The sequence below is a fragment of the Leopardus geoffroyi genome, chromosome B3 (genome assembly GCF_018350155.1).
Source record: "Leopardus geoffroyi isolate Oge1 chromosome B3, O.geoffroyi_Oge1_pat1.0, whole genome shotgun sequence".
NCBI classification, from domain to species: domain Eukaryota; kingdom Metazoa; phylum Chordata; class Mammalia; order Carnivora; family Felidae; genus Leopardus; species Leopardus geoffroyi.
In genome coordinates, this window is record NC_059337.1 from 120917009 (window position 1) to 120942234 (window position 25226).

Sequence of the window (25226 nt, forward strand, 5' to 3'; positions counted from 1 at the left end):
CCAATGAAAGCTGCTGTGCTGTGCTTTCCTTAGATGACACTTTTGACCAGTCACATTTCTATTTCCGAACACAGTATACGCGAGATTGCCGTCTTACCAGCTTTAATGACAGTATCTCTCCACCCGTCACCACCCCCACCGTTTAGCCACACTGGATTTCCTGTTCTTCCCTGCTCGTTTATGTGTTACTCCTTCTACCTGGAATGTCCCTTCCTGTTGTCAAATTGCCGGTCGTCTTCTGAGATCATTTCTACTTTGAAGCCTTTCTCAATTTACCCCATAGGAAGTTGCTCTCTTCCTCTTGTTTTCTAAAGCTAGTGTCCTATTTTCAGCACGGTGGCACCCAGAGTTTGGGGAGTCACAGGAGTTGTTCTTTCTTAATTTGAAAAAATATACACATATTCTTTATGATACATGAATACATAAGATATATCCCTATGTGTTCCTGTTAACATTAAATGATAAAAACAAGATAATACAATCACAGTGTGCTGGAATAATATGAATGATATGTACCAGAGTACCATGATTGCACAATAGGATTATGGGTGACATTTTGGTCTGCTTAGTTACACTTTTCAGTTCTTGGACATTTTCATAGTCAGCATGTATTAATTTTTAAATTGACTTTTATGTTCTTCAATGTGCCTTACAGTTTATTATTAATTCAGAAATACTCTTATTTGAAACAATAAGATTCTTTTTTTTTTTAAGTTTATTTATTTTGAGAGAGAGCGAGCAAGGGCGGGGAAGAGGCAGACAAAGAGGGAGACAGAATCCCAAGCAGGCTCCACACTGTCAGCACAGAGCCTGATGTGAGCTCGAACTCACGAACCACGAGATCATGACCTGAGCCGAAATCCGGAGTTGGATGCTTAACCGATGGAGCCACCCAGGCGCCCTCAAACAATAAGATTCTTCTTGTGCTTTTGAACTTAAATCTATAGGATTCCAAAGTTACATTGAAGTACAGAAAATTAGAACCTAACATAGCATTGCTAAAGATTTTCTAATAAACAATTATTGCTATAGGCCTTTGTTTTAGGAATACTTAATATGTGTTAAAGAGGGGAACGAAGGAAAGGGAGGAAAAAAAGAGCTAACATTTATTGAGTGCCCAGTTCATGCCAGATCCTGTACTTCTGTATTCCTGAAAACATGAGCATTTTTACCCTCAAGTACAGATGATGAATAGCTGTGGAAATGTTACCATTTGAAGGGCACCTGGGTGGCTCAAGTCAGTTAAGCATCAGCTTCGGCTTGGGTCATGATCTCACAGTTCGCGGGTTCGAGCCCCGTGTCGGGCTCTGTGCTGACAGCTCAGAGCCTGGAGCCTGCTTTGAATGCTGTGTCTCCTCTCTCTCTACACCCTCCCCCACTTCTCTCTCAAAAATAAACATTAAAAAAAAAAAAAATGTTACCATTTAAGTCTAGCTCTTTCTTTTTTCTTTTTCTTTTTTATTGTTAAATATAGTACCTCTTTTTTTTTTTTAATATATGAAATTTATTGTCAAATTGGTTTCCATACAACAGCCAGTGCTCATCCCAAAAGGTGCCCTCTTTAAAAAAAATGCAGTACCTCTTAATCTCTTCCACCTATTTTGCCTATCCCCCCACCACCTCCCCTCTGGCAACTGCTGGTTCTCTGTGTTTACAAATCTGCTTTTGGTTTTTGTTTTGTTTTTAGATTCCACTTGGGAGTGAAATCATATAGTATCTGGCTTTCTCTGACTTATTTCACTTAGCGTAATACCCTCTAGATATATCCATGTTGTCACATATGACAAAATCCCATTCTTTTTTATGGCTGAGTAATATTATGCGTGTGTGTGTGTGTGTGTGTGTGTGTGTGTGTGTGAACACCACATCTTCTTTATCCATTCTGCTGTTGATGGACACGTGGGTTTGCTTCTGTATCGTGGCTGTTGTAAATAATGCTGCAGTAAACATAGGAGTGCATATATCTTTTGGACTTAGTGTTTTCATTTTCTTTGGGTAAATGCCCAGCACTGGAATTACTGGATCCTATGGTATTTCTATTTTTAACTTTTTGAGGAACCTCCATACCGTTTTCCACAGTGGCTGCTCCAATTTACGTTCCTACCAACAGTGCACGAGTGTTCCTTTTTTCCCACGTCCTCACCAACATTTGTTGTTTCTTGTCTTTTTGATACTAGCCATTCTGACTGGTGTGAGGTGGTATCTCATTGTGTTTTTGATTTGCATTTTCCAGATGATAAGTGACGATGAGCATCTTTTCATGTATCTTTGGCCATTTGTACATCGTCTTTGGGAAAATGTCTATTCAGGTCCTCTGCCCGTTTTAAATTCAGATTATTTGTGGGGCTTTTTGATACTGAGTTGTGTAAATTTTTTACATATGCTGGATATTAGCCTTTTACTGGACATAGCTGCAGATACCTTCTTCTATTTAGTAGGTTACCTTGTCGTCCTGTTGATAGTTTCCTTCGCCGTGCAGAAGCTTTTTATTTTGGTGTAGTCTCGATAGTTTATTTTTTCTTTTGTTTCCCTTGCCTGGGAGGCATATCTAGAAAAATGTTGCCAAGGCCAATGTCCAAGAGATTACTGCTGTGTTTTCGTTTAGGAGTTTTATGGTTTCAGGTTTCACATTTAGGTCTTTAATCTGTTTTGAGTTTATTTTTGTATATGGTGTGAGAAAGCAGTTCAGTGTCATTCTTTTGCATGTGGCTGTCCAGTTTTCCCAACACCATTTATTGAAGAGACTATCTGTCCCCCGTTGTACATTCTTGCCTCCTTTGTTCAAAGATTAATGGGTCATATAAGCATGGGTTTATTTCTGGGCTCTCTATCTTGTTCCCTTGATCTATGTATCTGTTTTGTGCCAGTACCAGATTTTTTTATTACCATAGCTTTGTAGTATATTTTGAAATCTGGGATTGTGATACATCCAGCTTTGTTCTTTCTTGATTGCTGTAGCGATTTGGGATCATGTGTGGTTCCGTTTGAATTTTAGGACTGTTTGTTCTGCTTCTGTGAAAAATACCATATTTGGTAGGGATTCCATTGAATCTGTAGATTGCTTTGAGTAGGATGGACATTTCAACGGTGTTGGTGTCCAGCTCTTTCCGGTGTGAAAGTTTGTGCTGTTTATACTACTTTAATTTTCCTCCTTTTAGAGGAAAATCAGTACTGGCATTTTCACATTGGCATCCTCGACTAGTCGAAGACCTAGTTATTAATGATGATAATGTGCAAAAGAGAGGCCGAGATATTTCTGAAAATAAACTATCATTTGTGGAATATAAGAAACAACCTGTGAACAGAAGTGGAGAACAATTCTGTTAGAAGCTGAAACAAACAGTTTGGCATTATAAATATCTTTACCATCGTCTGTGACTTTGTACAATTTTTCACTTTCACTGGACACTAGTATCATGCTTTGTGTGTGGGCAGAAAAACATCACTAGCCTGAAGAGCTAACTATAAGTATATGGCTTATATTTAGAATTTGGATTAAATTTCTGTTTGCTTTGTCTGCTGCCTTTCTGGCTATAACTTAATTTCTTTCACAGATTTGAACAAGCAGTTCAGGCAGATTGGGATGACTACTTTAGTCTTCTTGGTTTCTTCCAATGGCCTCATCATACAAGTGCTGGTCAACAAATCTTATAAATATGATTTATCATTTTAGCCATGGTTTAACGAACATATTATTCAATAGCAATGATATGGTATTTTAGAAGAGAACCGTGATATCCTGGAAAGGATGTAAAGAAAGAGAAATAATGAAAGATGTCCCTTTTAGCTTCCAGGCCATTTATGGACCTAGTGGGTATGGAACCAGGCCATAGACAGACACAAAGAGAAAGCCCACATTTCTTCATCAGCAAGTGTAATGTCTGAATTTAGAGCTCTGGAAGTAAAGAGTTTTTGTTTGACTCAATCCCTAGAATACAAATTTCATATTCCTATTTTTATCATATTCCAAGCAAAACTGATAAGCTTCTCTATACGAAGAGGACCCATTTTACCATATAAGAATATGGATTGCCTGTTGATCACTGAGAAATCAGGTTATGTCCCCTGGACCCTCAAAAATAAGATCATATATAAGAACTAATAGTAGCCAATAGTAACATGCCGGGCTTATGGTATGCCACACACTAAATGCTTTATGTGCCTTAACTCATTTAAAAGCTTCTACTATGTGCTAGCAACTGTTCTCAAAACTCTACATGTGTTAACTTATTTAGTGCTTGCAGCTACTTTTTAAGAGAAGTACTGTTATCATTCCCATTGTACAGATGAAAAAACTAACTAACCACAGAGAAATGAAGCAGTTTGCCCAAGGTAGGCATTGGTGAATGGCAGCCAGGATTCAAACCCAAGCAAGTGGTCACAGAATCCAAGCTCTTAACCACTCTCTGAGGGATTCTCAATGGTGTGTGTCCGAATCACCTGAAGGGCTTGTTAAAACAGATTGCTGGGCCCAAATCCAGAGCTTCTGGTTCCAGTAGGTCTGGGGGTAAGGCTCAATTATTTTCATTTTTAACAAGTTTCTAGTTGCTGCTGCGCGATTGGTTCAGGGGACCACACGTTGAGAATCACTGCGCTGGCACTGGTAATGAATTGGTATTCAGTGCAAGCAGCTGAGGACCAGAATAATGAGTTTTCAGGGGTATCCTGTCAGAGGCAGGTGCCTGCAGCTTGCACTAGCTGTGACCTTGGACTAAGCCCCTCCAGTAAATCTCGGGGACAGCACATTTCAGTAGACTTGTCTTGACATAACGGAAGCATGTGCCATGGTTGCCATGTTATGGACTTGATGAATAAGAGGCCAGTTTCTAGTGTGGTGAAGGATTGTTTCTATAGATTCTATGTTGAAGGTAGCTTGGGAATGGGCTCCTAGAAGCAACACACACACGCGTGCGCGCACACACACACACACACACACACACACACCCCTGCAGTAAGAAAAAAAGACCTGACCATGAGTACACATTTTATTTCCTTCCCTTTGGTCCTGTACCTTTAAAAAAAACCAAAAAACAAAACAAAAAAAAAACTCCTTTCTTGTGATTTCCCCAGTATTTTCCCTATTTTATGAAAACAACTTTATAAAGAAAAGAAAAAAGGGCTGGTGGAGAAGGTAAAAAGTTTAAGAAAAGAAAAAGGTAGAGTTTTGGGGTTTTTTTTTCCTTTTTTTTTAGTTGTCCCCCATTTCCCTTGGCCACTTGAAGAAAGGGGGCAGAGACAGGTTGCTGAAGCCCAGGCTGTCGGCTTGACGCTTTCAAGTTCCCTGCTGTTTTGCTTCCTGGGGAAAAGAGGAGGAACGAAAGGAGCCTAACTGATGCGATGAGGCAGGAATTCTAAATTTGTGACACTTTGCAAACTGTTTGTGTGCACTGAGTTTGAACCCAGCTACAATTCAGTGTAGAAGTTCTTGGAAACTGGCATGTCAGCTGCCCTAGACAATCTGCACATTAACTTTCACTTTGAAAACTTTTCCTGGCTTGTCTTTGCAGGGTGTGAAAGCTGGGTGACGGTGGGCCAGTTTTACCAAGGCCAGCTGTGCTCGTGTGTACCTGCCTTGTTGTCACAAAGGCATCAGACTTTTCCCTTCATCTGATGAAAATCCCGCTGAGCTGGACTCAAGTCTTCGTTGTTGAATGAACTGGTGTCAGGGAGTTCTCTTTTGGCTTTCTTAAAGGTCACTCTTTGCTCACTTCTTTTTTAGTTCACAGCTACATTTTTCAGGCTTCATGTGGTATGCCGGTTATGCCAAAGTAAAGAGCTGGATCAAAGACATTTCTTGTTAATAAGGCTAAGGATCAATCTGTCTTTTCAGATCCAGACTGCTAATAGATAAAGGACAAGGGAGTCTCCGTCTATATAGCTTGCTGACTGCCAGAATCCTAAGTTGCCTTCTAGAACAGTGCTGTGAACTTAACCTTTGAATGGTTAGGTTTTATATCCAGCTTTGTGTTCCATAAAGCTTGCCCCCAGCTTCTCTGCCAGATGTACTGAGAAATCCTAACTTTGTCCTTATTTCCTCCTCCTGGGGATCATTCCATCAATCATGGAGTGGTACAAGTGTGGAGACGGCAAAAGTCTGGTTCACATTCTGTATCCATTGTCAAGTCCAGCTGGCTGGGGCCTCACTGTACTTTTAAAGGACAGGCATCTCAACGCTTAGCTTTTTGACACGATACCTCAGTGTGTTCCTCCCAAATTTATATCGTTGGCATACCGTATTTAATAAACTCAAAGTAAAAGTAGTCAAAGTATCTCCCTTAGACATCTTCCAGCTATCACTACTGCTTCCTTTTCCTTTTCTAGATCTCTGCCTATTGAATGAATAATCAGAAACCTCCCTTCTTAATTGCTTGCAGTTCTGTATTTCAAGTTATATATCTTATTTGGACCCTGCTCTCACATTTTTTTTTTCATTTTTTAAATGTTTATTTATTTTTGAGAGAGAGAGAGAGAGAGAGAGAGCAGGGGGGAGGCAGAGAGAGAAGGAGACACAGAATCTGAAGCAGGCTCCAGGCTCTGAGCTGTCAGCACAGAGCCCAAAGCGGGGCTCGAACCCATGAGCTGTGAGATCATGAACTGAGCCAAAGTTGGATGCTTAACCAACTGAGCCACCCGACCCCCCACCACCCCGCCCCGCCTCTCACATTTTAATCTCTTTTCATTCTTGCCTTTTTTTGGTGGGGAGCTTCTGTTGATTTTTAGCATGTTGTCCTACTTTTACTCTTGGCTCTTCTATTAAAAGAAGGGTAGTAAACAATAGATGACTGATTTATTTTGAGGGTACCAGTTGATATACAGTCTCTTCCTTATTTAGGGTCTTAGTTTTCAGGGTGCATCTTCCCCTATCCAAATCCTGTTCTCTTCAAGGTAAATGAAATTCACAGGAATCATGGTATTGAATCAATCGTATTCTCTCTACCTAATAATTGAATTACTATCTCCAAAGAAGGAGCAGTTCTTATGATTACTAATTCATGATTTATGGTTTTAGCCCTTGTGATTCAATGTGTGATTTAATGTGCAAAGAGGCTTATACACTGGGAAAGGAAGGGAAGAGATAGAAATAAATTGGATACTGAATATGTAAACTAGTAACTGAGATGTCAGTTTCAGGCCCAAATTGAACAGGTTAGCAAAGCAATGACTTGGCAAGCCCTTAGAGAAGGCAAGGAGAATTACTTAAGCCCAGCATTGATTCATGAGAGGAAAAAAATAAAAGCCATGCTACACTAGCCTCATTTCCCTTCATGGTAGAATTTCTTTCGTAAGAGAAGATCAGGGGACTAGGAAAGAATTATCATAACTGGGTTTCATTCAATGAAATCTTGTGAGCACCAAAGGGAAATGTGAACAAGAGAATGCTGTCATTAGGAATATCTGGTTACTAAATAGGCCACTCTACTCAAACAATACGTCAATGTAAGTTTGAGAATTAAGTGTCTGGGGTTTTGTCATTGGCCCCTTAATTCACCATTTTTATCAATGAATTCATTCACCCATTCATATTCACTTAGGTGCCTACTGTATACCAGGCACCTACATAGCTAGAAGACGTACCGATCCCATTTCCAGATGACACAAAGTAGGATGCAATACTGAATATCTGGGACGACAATCGGTATTAACGATGATCTGGTCAGGCCAGAGTGATGCGTCTGGCCCATGGAATTTAGAACTTCGTAAGGAAGAACATAAAGCTCTTCACGTGGCTTCGGAAATTCAAGTGCGAAGAAGGCTTAAGGGTTCAGGTTGGCCTTAAGTATAACAGAAGTTAACAGTGTAGTGAGAACTGCCAAAACCCAGTGCTGCCATGTGAGAAAATTTTCACAACACACTCTGCCAGATGAAAAAAGCCGACTACAAAGCAGATAGTGCAGAATCACTCTGTGGGAGGGAAATACACACAGAGGAAGAATATACATCAAAATGTTGACAAAGTGTTCATAGTAGCCATCTTTGTTAGTTGGATCTCAGGTGACCTGTCTTTTTGCATTTGTCATGTTTATGGCATTGAGAATATTTTTGTTCCTTAAAAAAATTACTTGTGTTTCATTTTGAAAAGATGTAAGGAGATGTGGGCTCTTCTGGCAGCTGAGGCTTTGGCCAACAGGATTAGGGGTGCGGGGGGAAGACTGTGATTCTCCCTCATTCATCACGCTCGCATCCACTGCCTGAACAGCTGCCCCTCCCTGCTAATCAGCATGATTAGTAAACCCCCACTTCCACACAGGGGCCAGCGCCTTGCACAAGGTTACAGCACTCTCTGTCTGGGTTGGCTTGGAGCAGCGGGCCCCCGTCATGAGCCCCCGCCGGCTCTGGTGGGGAGGACTGGCAGGTGGCCTGGGCTCCCCTGCTCACACATGCTGAGCCACTCCTGAGTCCTTTATCAGGTCCACTCGGTTGGCACCCCCATCATCACCCAGTTAACCCACACGGGCACGGTACTTGGAAGGAGATTGTAAGTACTGCTTTACTTCTCTTCGATCGGACTGGCTCACACCTGTTCCTTAGTGCCCTTATTGTTCATTTTCCCCAAGGTTTGGATTCACCTTCCATGGGACAAATGTTAATAATAGGAACTCCCGGGGCGCCTGGGTGGCGCAGTCGGTTAAGCGTCCGACTTCAGCCAGGTCGCGATCTCGCGGTCCGTGAGTTCGAGCCCCGCATCAGGCTCTGGGCTGATGGCTCAGAGCCTGGAGCCTGTTTCCGATTCTGTGTCTCCCTCTCTCTCTGCCCCTCCCCCGTTCATGCTCTGTCTCTCTGTCCCAAAAATAAATAAACGTTGAAAAAAAAAAAATTTAAAAAAAAATAATAGGAACTCCCATCTATTATGTGTGCCAAACATCGTACTAAATGCTTTCCGTGAATGATCCCATTTAATTCTTGGGCCAGCCCTCTGACAGATGGGGTTGATTTTTATTCCCATTTCACAGCTGAGGAAAGCAAGGCACAGAGAGCCTAAGTGACTGGTAGAGCCAGGATTTGAACCCAGCTGTCTTGTTCTAGAGCCCAGGCCTGGTCACTAAGCTATGCTGCTTCCTGTTCTCGGGGTCATCCAGTTCAGAACCCGGGGTGTGGATCCAGGGGCATGGGGCCTCTGCTCTCCCTCCAGAATTCTCTCACTAACCCAACTCTTGGATTGGTTTTGATTCCTTTCCAGCGTCTGAAACCTTTCATTTCTTTTTGCCTTCTTTCTTGGATTATTTCTTTAATCCTCTCCCAAGGGCCTTTCATCCTCTCAAATAAACAAAATATTTAAAGGTTTTTAAGCCCTTTCACCCTGTTCTCAAGCAGGAAGATCAGCTTGCATCTATAATTTTATATAGTTCTGCGCTCTTGACCTAGCATATAGGTCATCAAAAGGTTACCAGTTTTCCACATAATTTCTGCGCTTTTCTATGTCTCTACTACCTCCCGGTTGTGCTTCAGGTTTTTGTGCAGGATTACCATTTCCGTAGGACTCCACAGATTCAAAACAGAAAGGTCAAAGTGTTCTATCTAGTCTTATCTCAAGGAGCAAACTCAAAAGGGAAAAATAAATTTTAGTCTTTAGCACCTGTGTTTTCAGAGGTCCTTTTAAAATAATATTCCAACACAAAGACTCTCTCAGAATCAAGGCACCTGTCACCATGAGCATAAAATCTCTTGGCAGGTCGAACTCATTGCACTTAAATAATTTTAGGCACGAATTCCATTTGGCTAGCTGTCACTGTTCCGGGTCCACCACAGCAAAGCCTTAAGACTTGTTAGTGTTGCTTATTACACTTGTATCTAAATGCAATTCGACTTTTATCCTTTCACTAATGAAAGAAGTCCTCAGTCATTCACTGGATACCTTTAGTAAGCAGACTTTTTTCTCGGAGCCCACACCATGCAATTTAATGCTAAACTTAACCATCCCTGACCCCTTGACTCCCTTCTAAGCACATATTACTTTTAATCTCATAATAGATCTTTCAGGCTCAGTTTTTCCGAGCCAGCATTTCTTTTCTGCCTTTTGTCCAGACTGTTCATTTACCATTATTATTGCCTCTCTGCTTACATTCCCCTTACTTCCCCAGACCTTCTGCCAGCCTATCTGATCCTTCAGGGGCTCATGTGATTTTCCTCCTCACTCACATTACCATGTCGCTAGCTCCCTAGACTCTGCCCCCCCGCACTGTTCCTCCTCGGTTTTGGACACCTATGGGGATGCCACCTCTTCCACAGTCCTGCCATTCCTGCCTTTTTTTCCACCCCCGCCCCCGTCTTCCCTGTGGACTCACCTTAACAAATGTACTTCCTCCAGATCTGGAGCTCTTTGAGAGCAGAAGCTCATCGGGGCGCCTGGGTGGCGCAGTCGGTTAAGCGTCCGACTTCAGCCAGGTCACGATCTCGCAGTCTGTGAGTTCGAGCCCCGCGTCAGGCTCTGGGCTGATGGCTCAGAGCCTGGAGCCTGTGTCCGATTCTGTGTCTCCCTCTCTCTCTGCCCCTCCCCCGTTCATGCTCTGTCTCTCTCTGTCCCAAAAATAAATAAACGTTAAAACCCATAAACTTTAAAAAAAAAAAAAAAAAAAAAGAAGCTCATCTTTTTCTTCTAATGCCTACGAACAGTGTCCAATAAATGGGTTGGATTTATTTCGTGGGTTATTTATTTATGTGAGTCGAATGCTGTGGAAATAAGAGAACTACTTAGATATGTACCTTTATATGGGGTCCCAGCATTGCAAAATGCACGATGAAAAGAATAATTTTGCTGCAAAAATCAGGGAAGTCAGCTAGAGATGTAACATATACACAGAATAGGAAATACTAGGGTTTTTTTTTTAATTTTTTTAAATCTTTGCTTATTTTTGAGAGAGAGGGACAGAGCGTGAGCAGGGGAGGAACAGAGAGAGAAGGAGACACAGAATCTGAAGCAGGCTCCAGGCTCTGAGCTGTCAGCACAGAGCCCGACGCAGGGCTCGAACCCACGAACTGCAAGATCATGACCTAAGCCTAAGTCAGATGCTTAACTGACCGAGCCACCCAGGAGCCCCTAATAATTAGTTTTTTTATGAAAGATAAAAGAAATTGTCTTTTTTCCAGCTGAGGTAAAAATTTATATAATGTGCACGGATCCCAAGTGTTCAGCTTGATGAGTTTTGGCCATTTTATATATATCCACGTAACCTCCACTCAACGCAAGATGGGGAACATCTCTGTCACACTGAAAATCCCCCTGTGTCTCTTCCCAGTCAGTACTCCTCCTCCCTCAGTAATCACACTATTGACTTCTCTTACAATACAGTAGTTTGCCTATTCTTTTTTTCACGGTTTTTTATTGCAGTAAAATACACATGACATAGAATTTACAAACCATTTTTTTTTTTTTAACATTTATTTATTTTTGAGACAGAGAGAGACAGAGCATGAATGGGGGAGGGTCAGAGAGAGAGGAAGACCCAGAATCTGAAACAGGCTCCAGGCTCTGAGCCGTCAGCACAGAGCCCGACGCGGGGCTCGAACTCACATACCGCGAGATCGTGACCTGAGCCGAAGTCGGACGCTTAACCGACTGAGCCACCCAGGCGCCCCAAAACCATTTCTAACTGTACAGTAGAGTGGCATTAAATCCATTCTCATTCTTGTCCAACCATCACCACCATCTAGCGCCATGCCTCTACATCTTGTAGAGCTGAAAACCGGACCACACAGTAACTCCCCATTCTCACCTTCCCCCAGTCCCTGGCAACCACCTGTTATAATTTCTGTCTCTATGATTTTGACCACTCTTAAGTACCTCGTATAAGCGGAATCATACAGTATCTGTCCTTTTGTGACTGGTATCTTATACTTAGCATAATGCCCTCAAGGTCCATTCACGTTGTAGCACATGCAGAATTCCCTTCCTTTTAAGGCTGAATAACATTTCACTGAATGGTGTACCACATTTTGTTTATCCATTCATCCTTGATGGACACGTGGGTTTCTCCCACGTTTTAGCTATTGTGCTTCTGAGCACGGGTGTATAAATACAGTTTTGCCTAGTGTTGGACTTCTTATAAGTGGAATCCTACAATATTCTTTTGTATCTGGCTTCTTTCAGCAAAGTGTTTTAGAGATGCATCTATATTGTTGCTTACATCAGTGGTTCAGTGTTTTGTATTGTTGAGTGTAGTGTTCTATACGAATATTCCCACAATTTGTTTATCCATTTTCTTACTGATGGGCATTAAGATTGGTCTAAGGTTTTTACTATTATGAATACGAACTCAATGAGAATTATTATACAACTCTTTTTTTCATAACCATATGTTTGGGGGGGTATCTACTTAGGAATAGAACTGTTAAGTCATACAAATATTTTTTAATTTTTAAGAAACTGACAAATGGTTTTCTGAAACTATTGTATCATTTTACACTTCCATCAGCAACGTGTGAGAATTCTAGTAACGCACATGTTCACCAGCATTTGGTATTTTTGTGTTTGATTTTAGTCATTTTATTTTATTTTGTTTTGTGTTTTTTTTTTTTTTTTGATGTTTATTTTTGAGGGAGAGAGAGAGCATGAGCTGGAGAGAGGCAGAGGGAGAGGAAGAGAGAGAACCTGAAGCAGGCTCCATGCTATCAGTGCAAAACCCAATGTGGGGCTCAAACCCGCTAGCTGTGAGATTTGACCTGAGCCGAAGTCCGACACTCAACCAACTAAGCCACCCAGGCGCCCCTGATTTTAGTCATTTTAATAGACATAAAGTGCTATTTTCATTTTCCTGATGACTACTGATACTGAGAACCTTTTATGTGCTTTTTAATGTTTTATTGGCCATTCATATGTATATTTTTGTAAAGTATCTATTAAAATGTTTTATACATTTTAAAATTAGGTTGTCATTTTACTGTTGAAGTCAACAATTAACGATAAGACTTCTTTATATGTTATCAGTTAAGAATCTTTCTTACATATACGTATTGTAAATATTTTTCTTCAGGGCATGGCTTGCCTGTTCATTTTCTTAGTGATAGCTTTTGATGAGCAGAAATAATAAAGCCTAATTTATCAAAATTTTTAAAAGATTTTATTTTCAGTAATCTCTACACCCAACATGGGGCACAAACTTACAACCCCCCACATCAAGAGTCACATGGTCCACTGGTTAAGCCATCCAGGTGCCCCTCAGATGTTTTCACTTATGATTAGAGCTCTTTGTGTCCTAAGAAATCTTTACCTATGATGTGATGCCTGGGTACCTCAGTTGATTAAGGGTCTGACTTCGGCTCAGGTCATGATCTTGTGGTTCATAGGTTCGAGCCCCACATTGGGCTCTGTGCTGAGAGCTCAGAGCCTGGAGCCTGCTTCAGTTTCTGTGTCTCCCTCCCCCTATGCCCCTCCCCCACTTGCTCTCTGTCTCTGTCTGTCTGTCTCTCTCTCAAAAAATGAAAAGACATCAAAAATTTTTTCAAAAAAGAAATCTTTGCCTATGACAAGTTTACAAAAACATCATATTTTCTTCTAGAGGCTTTTAAGTTTAGGGGTCTGTAATCCAACTCAAATTTATGTTTATCTGTGGAATGAAGTAAAGGTTGATGTTCATTTTTTTTTTTCATATGGATATCCAGTTGTTTTAGCAGTATTTGCTAAAAAAAAAAAATATTTTCCCCATTGAATTCACTTTGGCACCTTGGTCAAAAATTAGTTGACCATATATTTATGGGTCTGTTTCTGAACTCTTTATTCTGTCTCACTGACCTATTTATTTACTATTATGCCTATGCTTCACTTTCTTGATTGTGATTTTTACATAGTGGCCTTGAAATCAGGTAATGTAAGTCTCCCTTTTCAAAATTGTTTTGACTATTCTAGATTCTTTGACTTCTCTATATAAATTTTAATATCAACTGGTCAGTTTCTTCAATAACAGCAAAGCCTGCTGGGATTCTTATTGTGATGGCATTGGATCTATAGATCAGTTGGGGGTGGTTTCCAGTTCCGGTTGTGGCTGAGTGAGTTTTTATCCAATCAGCCCACTGGATGAAACACAAAGTACAACAACCTGAAGGCAGTGGAGGGTAAACAGAAGCCAGTATTTGGAAGAAAGGAATGGAAATTTGGAGGAAGGGAACTGCAAGAGGTGAGCTTTCTCTTTGTTTTTCAGTTATTACCTTTTGACCTGAGGGCAGGCCTCGGTTTGCAATTAGAACTTACATGGCAATCCAAATTAACTGGCTTAACAAACTGGAGGCTGAGGTTTAGAACAGCCACCTGCTGGAAGAGTGAGAGGAAAACCCTGGAAATGAGGCAACCATCTACTCCAAACTATACAGTTAAAGCTAAAAGAACTGAACATAGAGCCATGGCCCATGGAAGGGAAGAAAGAATTTCAGGTGGAGTTTAGCCAAATTAGCTGCCTGCTTAAAACACACACATGCACGCACACGCACGCGCATGGTCTTTGGAGCAATATAATACAATCCAGTATCTATAACATTTCACAGTGTGCAGGATACAATGTGAAATTCTTCAACATATGAAAAAACAGGAAAACATGACCCATTCATAGAATGAAAGATAATCAACAGAGACCAGTCTTAAGAAGGCTCAGATGATGGAATTAATACACAAGGATTTTAAAGTGGCTATTATAACTATGAACCAAGATGTATAGGAAAATATGCTTCAATGAATCAAAGATAGGAAATCTCAAGCCAGATTTCCAGATAGAAACTGTGGAACTAGGAAAGCAACATTTGAAATGTAGAATAAACATCTTAACAATATTGAGTCTTCCAATAGAAGTTAACCATCTGACTCTTGATTTTGGCTCATGTCATGATCTCACAGTTTGTGAGATCAAGCCCCATATCAGACTCTGCACTGACAGCACAGAGCCTGCTTGGGATTCTCTCTCTTCTCTCTCTCTGCCCCTCCCCTGCTTGCTCTCTATTTCAAAATAAATATATAAACTTCAAAAAAAAAGAGAATTGTTAAAAATATAATTGCATTTTGTTTATGGACCTTGATTCCTGTGCTACCAATATTTTTATAAAATTCATAAGGTTTTCTGTGTAAACAATCACATCTGTGAATACTGGCAGTTTTTTTTTTCCTTATGACATTGGCTATGTCTTCCATTACTAATTTTTTTATAAAAGTTTTTTTTTTAATGTTTATTTTTGAGAGAGAGAGAGAGAGCGCACGCAAGTAGGGGAGGGGTAGAGAGAGGGAGACACAGAATCCGAAACAGACTCCAGGCTCTGAGCTGTTAGTACAGAGCCTGATATGGGGCTCAAACTCACGAACTGTGAGATCATGACCTGAGCTGAAGTTGGACACTTAACCGACTGAGTAACCCACGCACCCCTTCCATTACTAATTTTTAATTGAAGTAGTGAGAAAAAACATCCTTCCTTTATTCCTGTTCTTAAAGGAAAAGAGTTCAGTGTTTCACCAATAAGTATGATGTTAACCATAGATTTTTTTTATAGATATACTTTATTAGGTTAGGAACTTTCTTTTGTTCCTAGTTTACTGAGAGTTTCTGTCATGAATGGGTGTTGCATTTTGTCCAATGCGGTATTTCATCTAATAATATTCTAATATGATTAGTCTTCTTTATTCTTTTAATGCGGTGAATAAATGATTGATTTTTACATCTTAAACCATTCCCATGGTAAATATCACTTGGTCATGATACGATCTTATTTTTTATAGGAGATATTTTTTTCTTTTAATTTAGAGAGCATGAGTAGGGGAGAGGGCCAGAAGGAGAGAGAGAGAGAATCTCAAGCAGGCTCCACACAGAGCTAGATCCCACAACCCTTGGATTATGACCTGAACTGAAATCAAGATTTGGACAGTCAGGGGCGCCTGGGTGGCGCAGTCGGTTAGGCGTCCGGCTTCAGCCAGGTCACGATCTCGCGGTCCGTGAGTTCGAGCCCCGCGTCAGGCTCTGGGCTGATGGCTCAGAGCCTGGAGCCTGTTTCTGATTCTGTGTCTCCCTCTCTCTCTGCCCCTCCCCCGTTCATGCTCTGTCTCTCTCTGTCCCAAAAATAAATAAACGCTGAAAAAAAAGATTTGGACAGTCAACCGACTGAGCTGCCCAGGTGCCCCGGGGGTAGTTTTTTTTATAAAGGAGATAGATATAGATTGATTGATTTTATTTGCTAATATTTCATCAGAGTCTTTTTGTGTATATTCTTGAGGCATATTGGCCTGTAATTTTCTTGTAATGTCTTTGTCATGTTTTTTGTGTCAGAGATATGTTAACATCATAAAATGAGTTGGGAAATTTTCCCTTCTCTCTTTTGTTCTGAAAGATTTTGTGAAAGATTGGAATTATTTCTTTAAATGTTTGATAGACTTCACTAAAACCATCTGAGCTTAAAGTTTTCTTTGTAAGAAGGTTTTTGATTATAAGTTAAATTTCTTTCTATACCTATTTATGTAAAGAGAGCAATTTAGACTTTCATTGTGTCACTTTTAATAAGTTGTATTTCCAAGGATTTATTCACTGAATTTTTGGCATAGAGTTGTTCATAATATTACTTTCTGTTTTTGTTGTCTATAGACTCTATGATATTCTTCATTAATTTTTTATGTCCTTTTATTCTTTAAGATCAGCTTGCTTGGAATTCATCAACTTTTAAAATCTTCCAAATAGCCACCTTTGATTTTGTTGATATGCTCTGTTTGCCTATTTTCTATTTCACTGTGCTAAAAGATAAACTGAAGTGTATTAAAATTTTGAAGAGCTCATTGGAGCAAACATTGATTTTTAACTGGGCAGTGACAAACTGAAAATGGTTAGGAGCAATCTATCAGGGGGAACTAAGGGAAAGGCTTTCTTTTTTTTTAATGTGTATTTATTTCTGAGAGACAGAAAGAGACAGAGAGTGAGCAGGATAGGGGCAGAGAGAGAGAGGGAGACAGAATCCGAAGCAGGCTTCAGGCTCTGAGCTGTCAGCACAGAGCCCGATGTGGGGCTTGAACCAACGAACCATGGGATCATGACCTGAGCTGAAGTTGGACACTTACCTGACTGAAGCCACCCAGTCACGCACCCCCCCCCGCCCTTTTTTTTTTTTTTTAATAGAGCAGACCCCTAAATAAAGCAAGGAAATTATCTGATTACTTGATTGACTATAGCTGAAGCAGTTGCCTTATTTGGGAAAGCCTACTAGGCTGTTTGTGATTGGTTGTTCTTAATTTCATTTTCTCAGACTTGAGTGCACTGATGCTGGCTTAAGTTTTGGTTTGCTTATAAAGGCTGCCAAGGCATTAGAGCCACCTCAGTCTAATGTCCTCCTTGTTGACTTCTGCTTTTATTATTCTATTTTTTATTCTACTTACTGTGTGTTTACCTTGCTCTTATTCTTCTAGCTTCTTAAGGGGAAAGCTTAGGTTGTTAATTTTTACTCATTTCTTTTCTAATAAAGACATTAAATATTATAAGTTTCTAATTAAGTACTCTTTTAGGTTTTGTTCAATTGTGTTTTCATTACCACTCAGTTGAATACATTTTTACATTTTTCCTGTGATTTCTTCCTTGACTCATAGATTATGTAGAAGTGTGTTGTTAAATTTCCAAATATTTTGGAATTTTCTAGATATCTTATTACTGATTTATAATTTAATATTCTAATCAGTGTACATTCTGGATTTTAGTCCTTTGATTTTTTTTTTAAAGGTAATTACCATTTATTTTTTGAGGTTCCTTTGATTTTTATTGAGACTTATTTTATGGCCCAGCATTTGGACTATCTTCATGAATGTTCCGTGTTCACTTGAAAAGAATGTGTATTCTGAAGTTACTGGATATGGTTTCACATAATTGTCAAATTGACTGAGTGGGTGGAGAGTGTTGTTTAAATGTTTAAGTCTATACTGGCAGGGTTTTTGTTTGGTTTTGTTTTTTTTTCCCAGCACTTTAAAATACCTGTTCATTGTTTTCCGGCCTTTGTTTTCTAATGATAAGTCAGCCAACCATTAGCATTGTTGTTCGCTTGTGGGTAATATTTCTACCAGCGCCAATCAGCACCCCACCACCCTGGCTGCTTTGAAGTTTTTGTTCCTGATTTTTAGTTTTCAGCAATTTGACTATCATGTGCCTGGGTGTAGATTTCTTTGTACTTAACCCTGCTTAGGATTTGCTGAGCTACTTAGGTCTGTAGGTTAATGTCTTCCATCAGCATTGGAAATTCTCAGCCTTTATCCCTTTATAGATTTCTTCTGCCTCATTCTCTCTCCTCTGCCTTCTGGGATTCCAATTTTATATATGTTACAGACTCTCCTCTATTGCATTCAGTCTGTTGTTAAGCATTTGGAATGAATTCTTCCTTTCAGATTGTGTATTTTTTCACTTCTAGAATTCTTGTGTGGTTTTTTTTTTTTTTAAGTAAATTTCATCTCTCTATTGAAATTCCCCCATTTGTTCATACATGTTGCCCACCTTTTATACTTGACCCTCATACATATTTCTCATGGTTATTTTGAAATCCATCTCTGGTAAATCCAACATCTGTGCCGTCTTGTCAGTGCCCTTCTATTGACTGTTTTCTCTCCTGGGTCACATTTTCTTGCTTCTGCGTGTCTTTTACAATTATTAGTTGTATGCTAGGCATTTTCTGTAAAGTCAGAGTCTTAAGTAAATGTTATTTACCCTCCCCCCTCTCCCAAAAAGACATGCTTATCCTTTTCTCCGGTTGCTAGTGTGTGGGAGAGGGGTGGGAGGAGAAGGGGGTGAGCCAATCTAATTGATAATTAAGCTGGGTCTGGACTTTGTCACAGCCTTTGTTAGATTCCAGTTCATCTCTGGCTTCAGATGTTTGGAGAGCCGGATGGGAGCACCAGTTAAGATTCTAGAGATCCTTTTATGCTTTACAGTCATGTGGCCAGCTTTCTGAACTGTGAGAGGTGTCTGCTTTTCATCCTGTATGTCAGCTTTCTGGGTAACTGAAGAGTCCTTTTCCGGTCGTGCTCTCTTCTCACCTGTCCCCAGGCTGTACTGCAACAGGTCTGTGGTTCACAAAGTGCAGTTCATGGATCTGGGGGTCCAGGGGGGATCCTCAAGACCCTTTGAGGAAGCCAGTAGGATCAAAAGTTTTTTCACAGTAATGCTAAGACATTTTTTTGCCTTTTTCACCACGTTGACATTTACACATGTTGCAAAAACAATGGTGTTTTTGTAAAACTCTTCATGCCTTAGCAGAAATTAAGGCTATGGCACCGAAGTATAGTAGCGACCGTTGTAATCTTTACCACCAAAATATTTGTAGTTACAAGAGTAATGCCAGTGCTACTTAAGAAAATCCTTGTTAAGCAGTAATAATTATTAAATCTCAGCTCTGGATTACATATCTTTTTAATGTTCTGCCTGATGAAATAGGATGCACACATAAAGTTCTCCAGGGCCCTGTGTGATAGTCGTCTCAAGGAAGGGCGCTTGTGTGACTGAGTCACAGTCCAAGGTAGCCACTTCATATTCCGGCCAGCACTGCTTTGTACTGCTCGTGGGAGACCCACCCTTCCCTGTAGGATCTCCAGCATTTACCACACACGTACTGTGTGCTATGACTACTTTGTTTGCGACTGAGAATTTACAAAGAGAATGTAACCTCTGCTGTCTTTAACATCTACACATTCTATAAAGTGCCATGGAAGTAGATGGATATTCTTTCTTGTGAAGAAACAGTAAGATTCTCCCCAGAAAGCACTTCCTTCATGGCTCTACAGTGTTTCTCATTAGAAGCATTGGTGGCATTCTGAGCAGACATATTCTTCCTAGTACACGACTCTTCCCTGCGTTTTTAGACATTTAGCACCCTTGACACTGCCCCCCTCCCCCTGCCTATTGAATGTCAGCAATCCCCCACCCCCATTATTATGGCCTTTGAAAGCACACCCACACACTTCCCAACCCTCAAGAAGGACAGGGGCATCCTTGCATGTACATGGTAGCTCAAGTTCTGCTGCAATTGGGTGAAGGAGCCCGGGGAAGTGGGCTGTGGGGGTCACACTCTCTGTATGACTGTCACATTTCTGAGCCCCATTCTTCCCCTACAGTCTTGTGACATCACATGATTCTCAGAAAATCTTGACGCTGAAAGCCTGTCTTCGTGGAGAGTGTAATTGCCTGGTGAGGAGATCTGCTTTGCTAAAAACCAGTGCGTTTGATAGATCACCTCCAAGTTCCTTAGAACCAACATCCATTCTTTGGAACAGCTATTAAAGCAAAGGGGAAGGTCTAGCCCTTCAATGTATATTGGCTGGAGGTTGGGGGGGCGTTCTGTAGGAGGACAGTTATGGGGAAACATTTAGCCCTGATATGCCACAGTGCAACATAGAAAGTGAGATGAAGTTCTAAGTAAATTGGCTAATAAGAGAGGGTGATGTTGAGAAAAATTTGCCATATTGTTGCCTATTAGCTACATGCGTAGTAAAGGGAAATACAGCATAGTTGACTCTGAATCTTTGAATTTGAGTCCAATGTTAGACATTCTGAGCTTTTCCACAGCTAACTTTCTTGGCTGTACAGATAACATGAAACTCTTAGAAGTTATTTTCAGGGACTCTTTGCACTATTATATTTTAGTATTGAGCAAAGAATAATATAAAAACTAGAGAGAACAATTAAATCTCAAAATTTTGATGGGAGTAGAAAATGTATTACTAGTAGACTACAATGAATTGAGGTTCAGGAAAATGGGATGGAATTTTGGATGGAAACAGAAACTATTAGATGCCACATGAAGGAATATGCAGATAACGGAATCTCAGGGAAGGCCCAGAAGAGAGTGCGCCTGGCCTCCTCCAAGTCAGCCATTGTACAACCTGCGTCCTACAAACCCCACACACTTGTGCTTTAGTTGGAAGATACAGCGGCCTGAGTACCACCCACTGGCGCTCCAAGCAAGCGAGCTTCACCCGGCATCACCACGTCGCCCTCCTCCACGGCTCAGCGCTCCGGTCCCCACCCAGTGGTGCACTGTAAAAATTCCTGCCTCTTGGCTAAAAGTTTCTCCTTGCTTGAGAAAGTTTCTTTTGTGATTTGGAGAGTGGATTTATGGTACTGAGGAGATTAAAAGCAGCTTCTGCTGTGAAAGTTTATGACGTTGCAGTCTGTTCACAGTTTGCAGTTGGATGAGCAAACCTCCTCTCATCCTCAGTCTTACTCTTACGTGATCTCCTCTTGCCCGCTGTCCTACCCCTAACACTCACAGTCCCTGGTGGTCTCCATGGAAGAGGGCCCTGTTACAGACTCTGATTTCTGATGCACAACAAGCAGGCGTTAAAGTAAATGCCTCCTAGGAATATTTGTTGTTAAAGAAGCTTTCAGAAAATAAAACCAACCTAGCCTGCCAGTGAGATGATTTCTGACTTAATAGTTATAACGTAGTTACAAAACTCCTTTAATACCTAATTCCCGAGTCTAGATTGCTGCTCGTGGCCAGAAACTTCTAGAACCAGCAAGCCAGAGTGGAAGGAAAATCACAATTGGTGTATTTTTTGACTTTTGGTGCAGTTACCATAAACAGTAGTTTCCTTCTAAATTTGAATATCTGCCCTAATTGATACAGAAATCTGAAGGTTAATCCAGCCAGGCAGTTCCTGCTGTTTCATCTGTATCTTCCCGTGTTCCTTTGTTCACTGGATCAACCCCCACCCTTGCCCCCACCCTTCTCTTCCTTTCTACCTGGAGGCCTTTCTCCACCCACCACTCCTTCCACTCAGAGCCCGTTCACCTCCCCACATGTTTTCTTCACTAAGCTTTCCTCTCCCCTCACTAATGAGAAAGGAGATGACACGTGCCTCTGGCCCCTCCTTTCCTCACCCCTTAACTCCTGTTTGACTCCCATTCAGCATTTCATTTTGTGAACAACGTGAACATTCTATCTGCGTATTTAGGTACGACTCCTTTCTCGTCAGTCATTGGCCGCCACACTTCTCCATACCTCTGGAAGCCCCTTGGGAAAGACCGCGTCGTTTGAACTATGTAGAGTAGCACACACACCGAGGGGTCACTGAAGATCAGATGTCATACTCGGAAAAATTCATAAATAAGCCCTGAGCATTTGGGTACTTTTCTCCAAGAAGATTAGCCAAAGCGTGTAATTGTGCAACTGAACTGTGGGAGCCAAACTGTGGGAGGAGATGAGCAAGGGATGTGACATATCAGAGGTGAGATTATGTGAGTAGAAAACCTTTCATCCATGGGCTTCGGGATACATTATGCAGACTTTCCCTTAACTAGGTATTTGGAAATCTCTTTGAGAGAGGCAGAGACTCCAAAGCAGCCCCCTGAAATGATGAAGCTGTGAGGGAGAACACAGACAAGAGAGGAGCCTGGGCTTCTGGATCCAGCAGACATTCCGCTCTGTCCCCTCCCCCAGGGTTCCGTTGGGGTCACTAGGAATCAGGTTATAAATAACTAGGTGGCCCATAGGTCAGGCCTCAGGAAGGTCGGCATAACCTTACCCCAGCGTTGCTGTGACTCTGCCATCAAAATGACCATTAATGCCAAAGGAAATTTGCAGAGGAAATAACAGCGTGATGATTTAAGTCACTATGAATATTTCTCTTCAGTTAGGCACTGTTTCCTTTCCTAAAGCCCCGTTAATCAGGTTTGGGGTAAGGTTGTTCACAATGAGATTCTTCATGTTTCTTCTGTGTGCAATTTTCTAGTCACTATACTTCAAAAAGGAAAAAAACAAAACACACAAAAAAAACCACAGGGTAATTAAAGAAGGTCCAGAGAAGAACCAGAAGTGAGTGAAAAGGGCTGCCAGATAAAAGACTGTTCTAAAAACTTTTTGAAAGGGGACCTTTTTTAAAAATGTGGGGCAATATATATATTCTAAAATGTACCATTTCTGGGCTACGATTCAGTGGCATCTCGTACATTCACAATTTGTGCAACCATCACCACCATCTGTCTCCAGAACTTTCTCATCATCCCAAGCTGTAACTCAGTACCCATTAAACAGTAACTCCCAATTCTCCCATCTCCCCAGCCCCAGCAACCCCTGTTCTACTTTCTGTCTCTATGAATTTGACACTTCTAAGGACCTCGTATAAGTGAAATCCTGCAATATTGGTCCTTTTGTGACAGACTTATTTCACTTAGCATAACGTCCCCAGGGTTCACCCATGTTGTCTCTTGTGTCAGAATCTCCTTCCTTTTTAAGGCTGACTAATATTTCGTTGGAGGTATAGACCACATTTGTTTATCCATTCATCTGTTGATGTTTTCACCGTTTGGCTACTGGAAATAATGCTGCTGGGAACTTTGGTGTACAAGTAGGCCCTGTTTTCAGTTGGGGGGGGGGGGTGCTATGCCTAGGGGTGGAATCACTGAATCACATGGTAATTCTGTGTTTGGCTTTTTGAGGAACTGCCAGAATGTTTTCCACAGGAGCTACATCGTTTCACGTTCCCACCAGCAATGCAGGAGAGTTCCAGTGTTTCCTCATGCTGGCCAGCGCTTGGTTTTTTTCCATGTATTTGGTTTCATTTTTAATAATCACCCTCCTAATTAGCATGAAGTGGTATAAATGGGGACTTTTCTACCTGGAAGAAACAGACCGAGAGGGCAAGCGGAGGCCTGTAGTTATGAAGACTTCAACTGGGATATATACAGACATGGTCACCAGAATCTAAAATGTGGGGATCTGGGCAAGGAAGAAGGTCAGAGTTCTTAACGGACAGCATAGCATGGGTACTGAACAGTTCCAAAGGCCACCAGCCCTTCTCCTTCCTCATGTGTCTGACAAGCCAAACATCTGCTTGGCTGGGGACCCTACTGAGGTAAATTTAGAATAATGAAAAACCTGTCTTCTCAGACCAGTTATCTTATCTCATGATGCACACGTAAGCTCACTAATAGGTGGTTAAGAAAAACCATGACTTCTGTATAATTAACCCCTGTTCTTTTAAAGTTGATGTTTTAGAAGATGATTGTGCCTCTGTTCCTACCTTAGATTCAACCAGCCATCCTGAATTTGAAGCTTCCTGGGCTCCTTTTTGGAAGACCTTGTGGCCGTCACAGGGGACTGAAATTACCATTTTAATTACTTAACCTTCAACAGATACTGTAGACTGACCATGTGCCCCGGCCTCAGGATAAGTGCTACAAAGAGAGTGGAGAACAGAGCTGGCCCTGTCTTTGTCTTCATGGAGCTGTGGTTTAGTGGGCGAGTCAGATGATTTCTCACACAAACAGATTTGTAAATTCCAAGCTATGTTAGCTCTGTAAAGGAAAAATACCTGTGATATTTCTCTCTTTTCCTTTAGGCTGTTCACACAACCACTCTAAGAGCTCTGCTTTCTTTTCTCTTCAGGAGCCTTCAAACAGGTGGCTTTGCCTGGGAGGGAGAGGTAGAGAACAACGCATATAGCAAGGCTACAGGGGTTGTCCCTCAGCACAAGTATCACCCCACAGCGGGCAGTTACCAACTCCATTTTGCCCTGCAGCAACTTGAACAACAAAAACTTCAGTCCCGGCAGCTTCTGGACCAGAGTCGAGCCCGGCATCAGGTAATTCAGATAAGGCTTTTCCATATGCTAGTATCTTTCTTCTACGGGGGTGGAAGAAGGTCAATGGAAAAGGTAGGAATAGTTTCCCAGAAGTTTACCTACACCAGTATGGCTCGCATGGCTCTTGGAGAACCTACTCTACGGGAAGAAACGTGCTGAAGCCTTGATGTTGGCTTTGGCAGGAGGTGACACTGAACCAGGTGTGACATTTTCTTCCACTTGAATATTTCTCTACAGAAACCTCTGTTGTAGCATTGCCCCTTTCTGTTGCCTGATGGGCGTTCAGTAAGCTCCCAGCGGGTCTAATTTCCACATACCTAAAAGCTAGCATTTGAAGCAACTTTTTTCCTAAATGTACTATTTCTTTGGTACACCCTTGGTATACATAAGCACACATTAATCCTTCATAACTTACCAAGATTTTCAAGGTGTAAATAATGTTTCCAGTTCTTTTCACAGGAAGTAGTCATAAGTTAAGCTGTTGGTCTTCTGGCTCGACAGTACACAAAACAACGTACCCGCAAAAATGTAACGGTATACACAAAAATCCTCGCTGTCTTGGCCCTTGTGCTCTAGTGAAATACCATTTTCCTTCTCTCCGTAGAATGGCAGACACTCCTGAGTATATGTGTGAGGGAGCTGTGTAAGTGAATTGTGCTGGTGTGTCAGTATGGCCCAAATTACAGGGAAAGACCATCTGAGTTAAGTTTCTCTTGAT

General features: G+C 41.2%; 1 protein-coding gene across 31 annotated transcripts in view; it reads left to right on the forward strand.

Moving 5' to 3' along the window:
- TTLL5 (tubulin tyrosine ligase like 5) overlaps positions 1–25226 on the forward strand; it is a 300979-nt gene that overhangs the window by 172704 nt on the left and 103049 nt on the right. For 27 of the 31 annotated variants that reach the window (XR_006705160.1, XR_006705161.1, XM_045451565.1 and 24 more), the window contains one exon: positions 24313–24508. The exons of 1 other annotated variant lie outside the window; for it this stretch is intronic. Coding sequence is in view for 28 of the 30 variants with exons in the window: in XM_045451565.1 (XP_045307521.1) it covers positions 24313–24508 (196 nt within the window). In the remaining 2 variants the exon portion in view is untranslated. Of the gene's footprint in view, positions 1–5507; positions 5530–20038; positions 20112–20841; positions 21337–24312; positions 24509–25226 lie in introns of those variants that run through there. 3 more of the 31 variants (XM_045451578.1, XM_045451579.1, XM_045451582.1) reach the window with 3 other exon arrangements.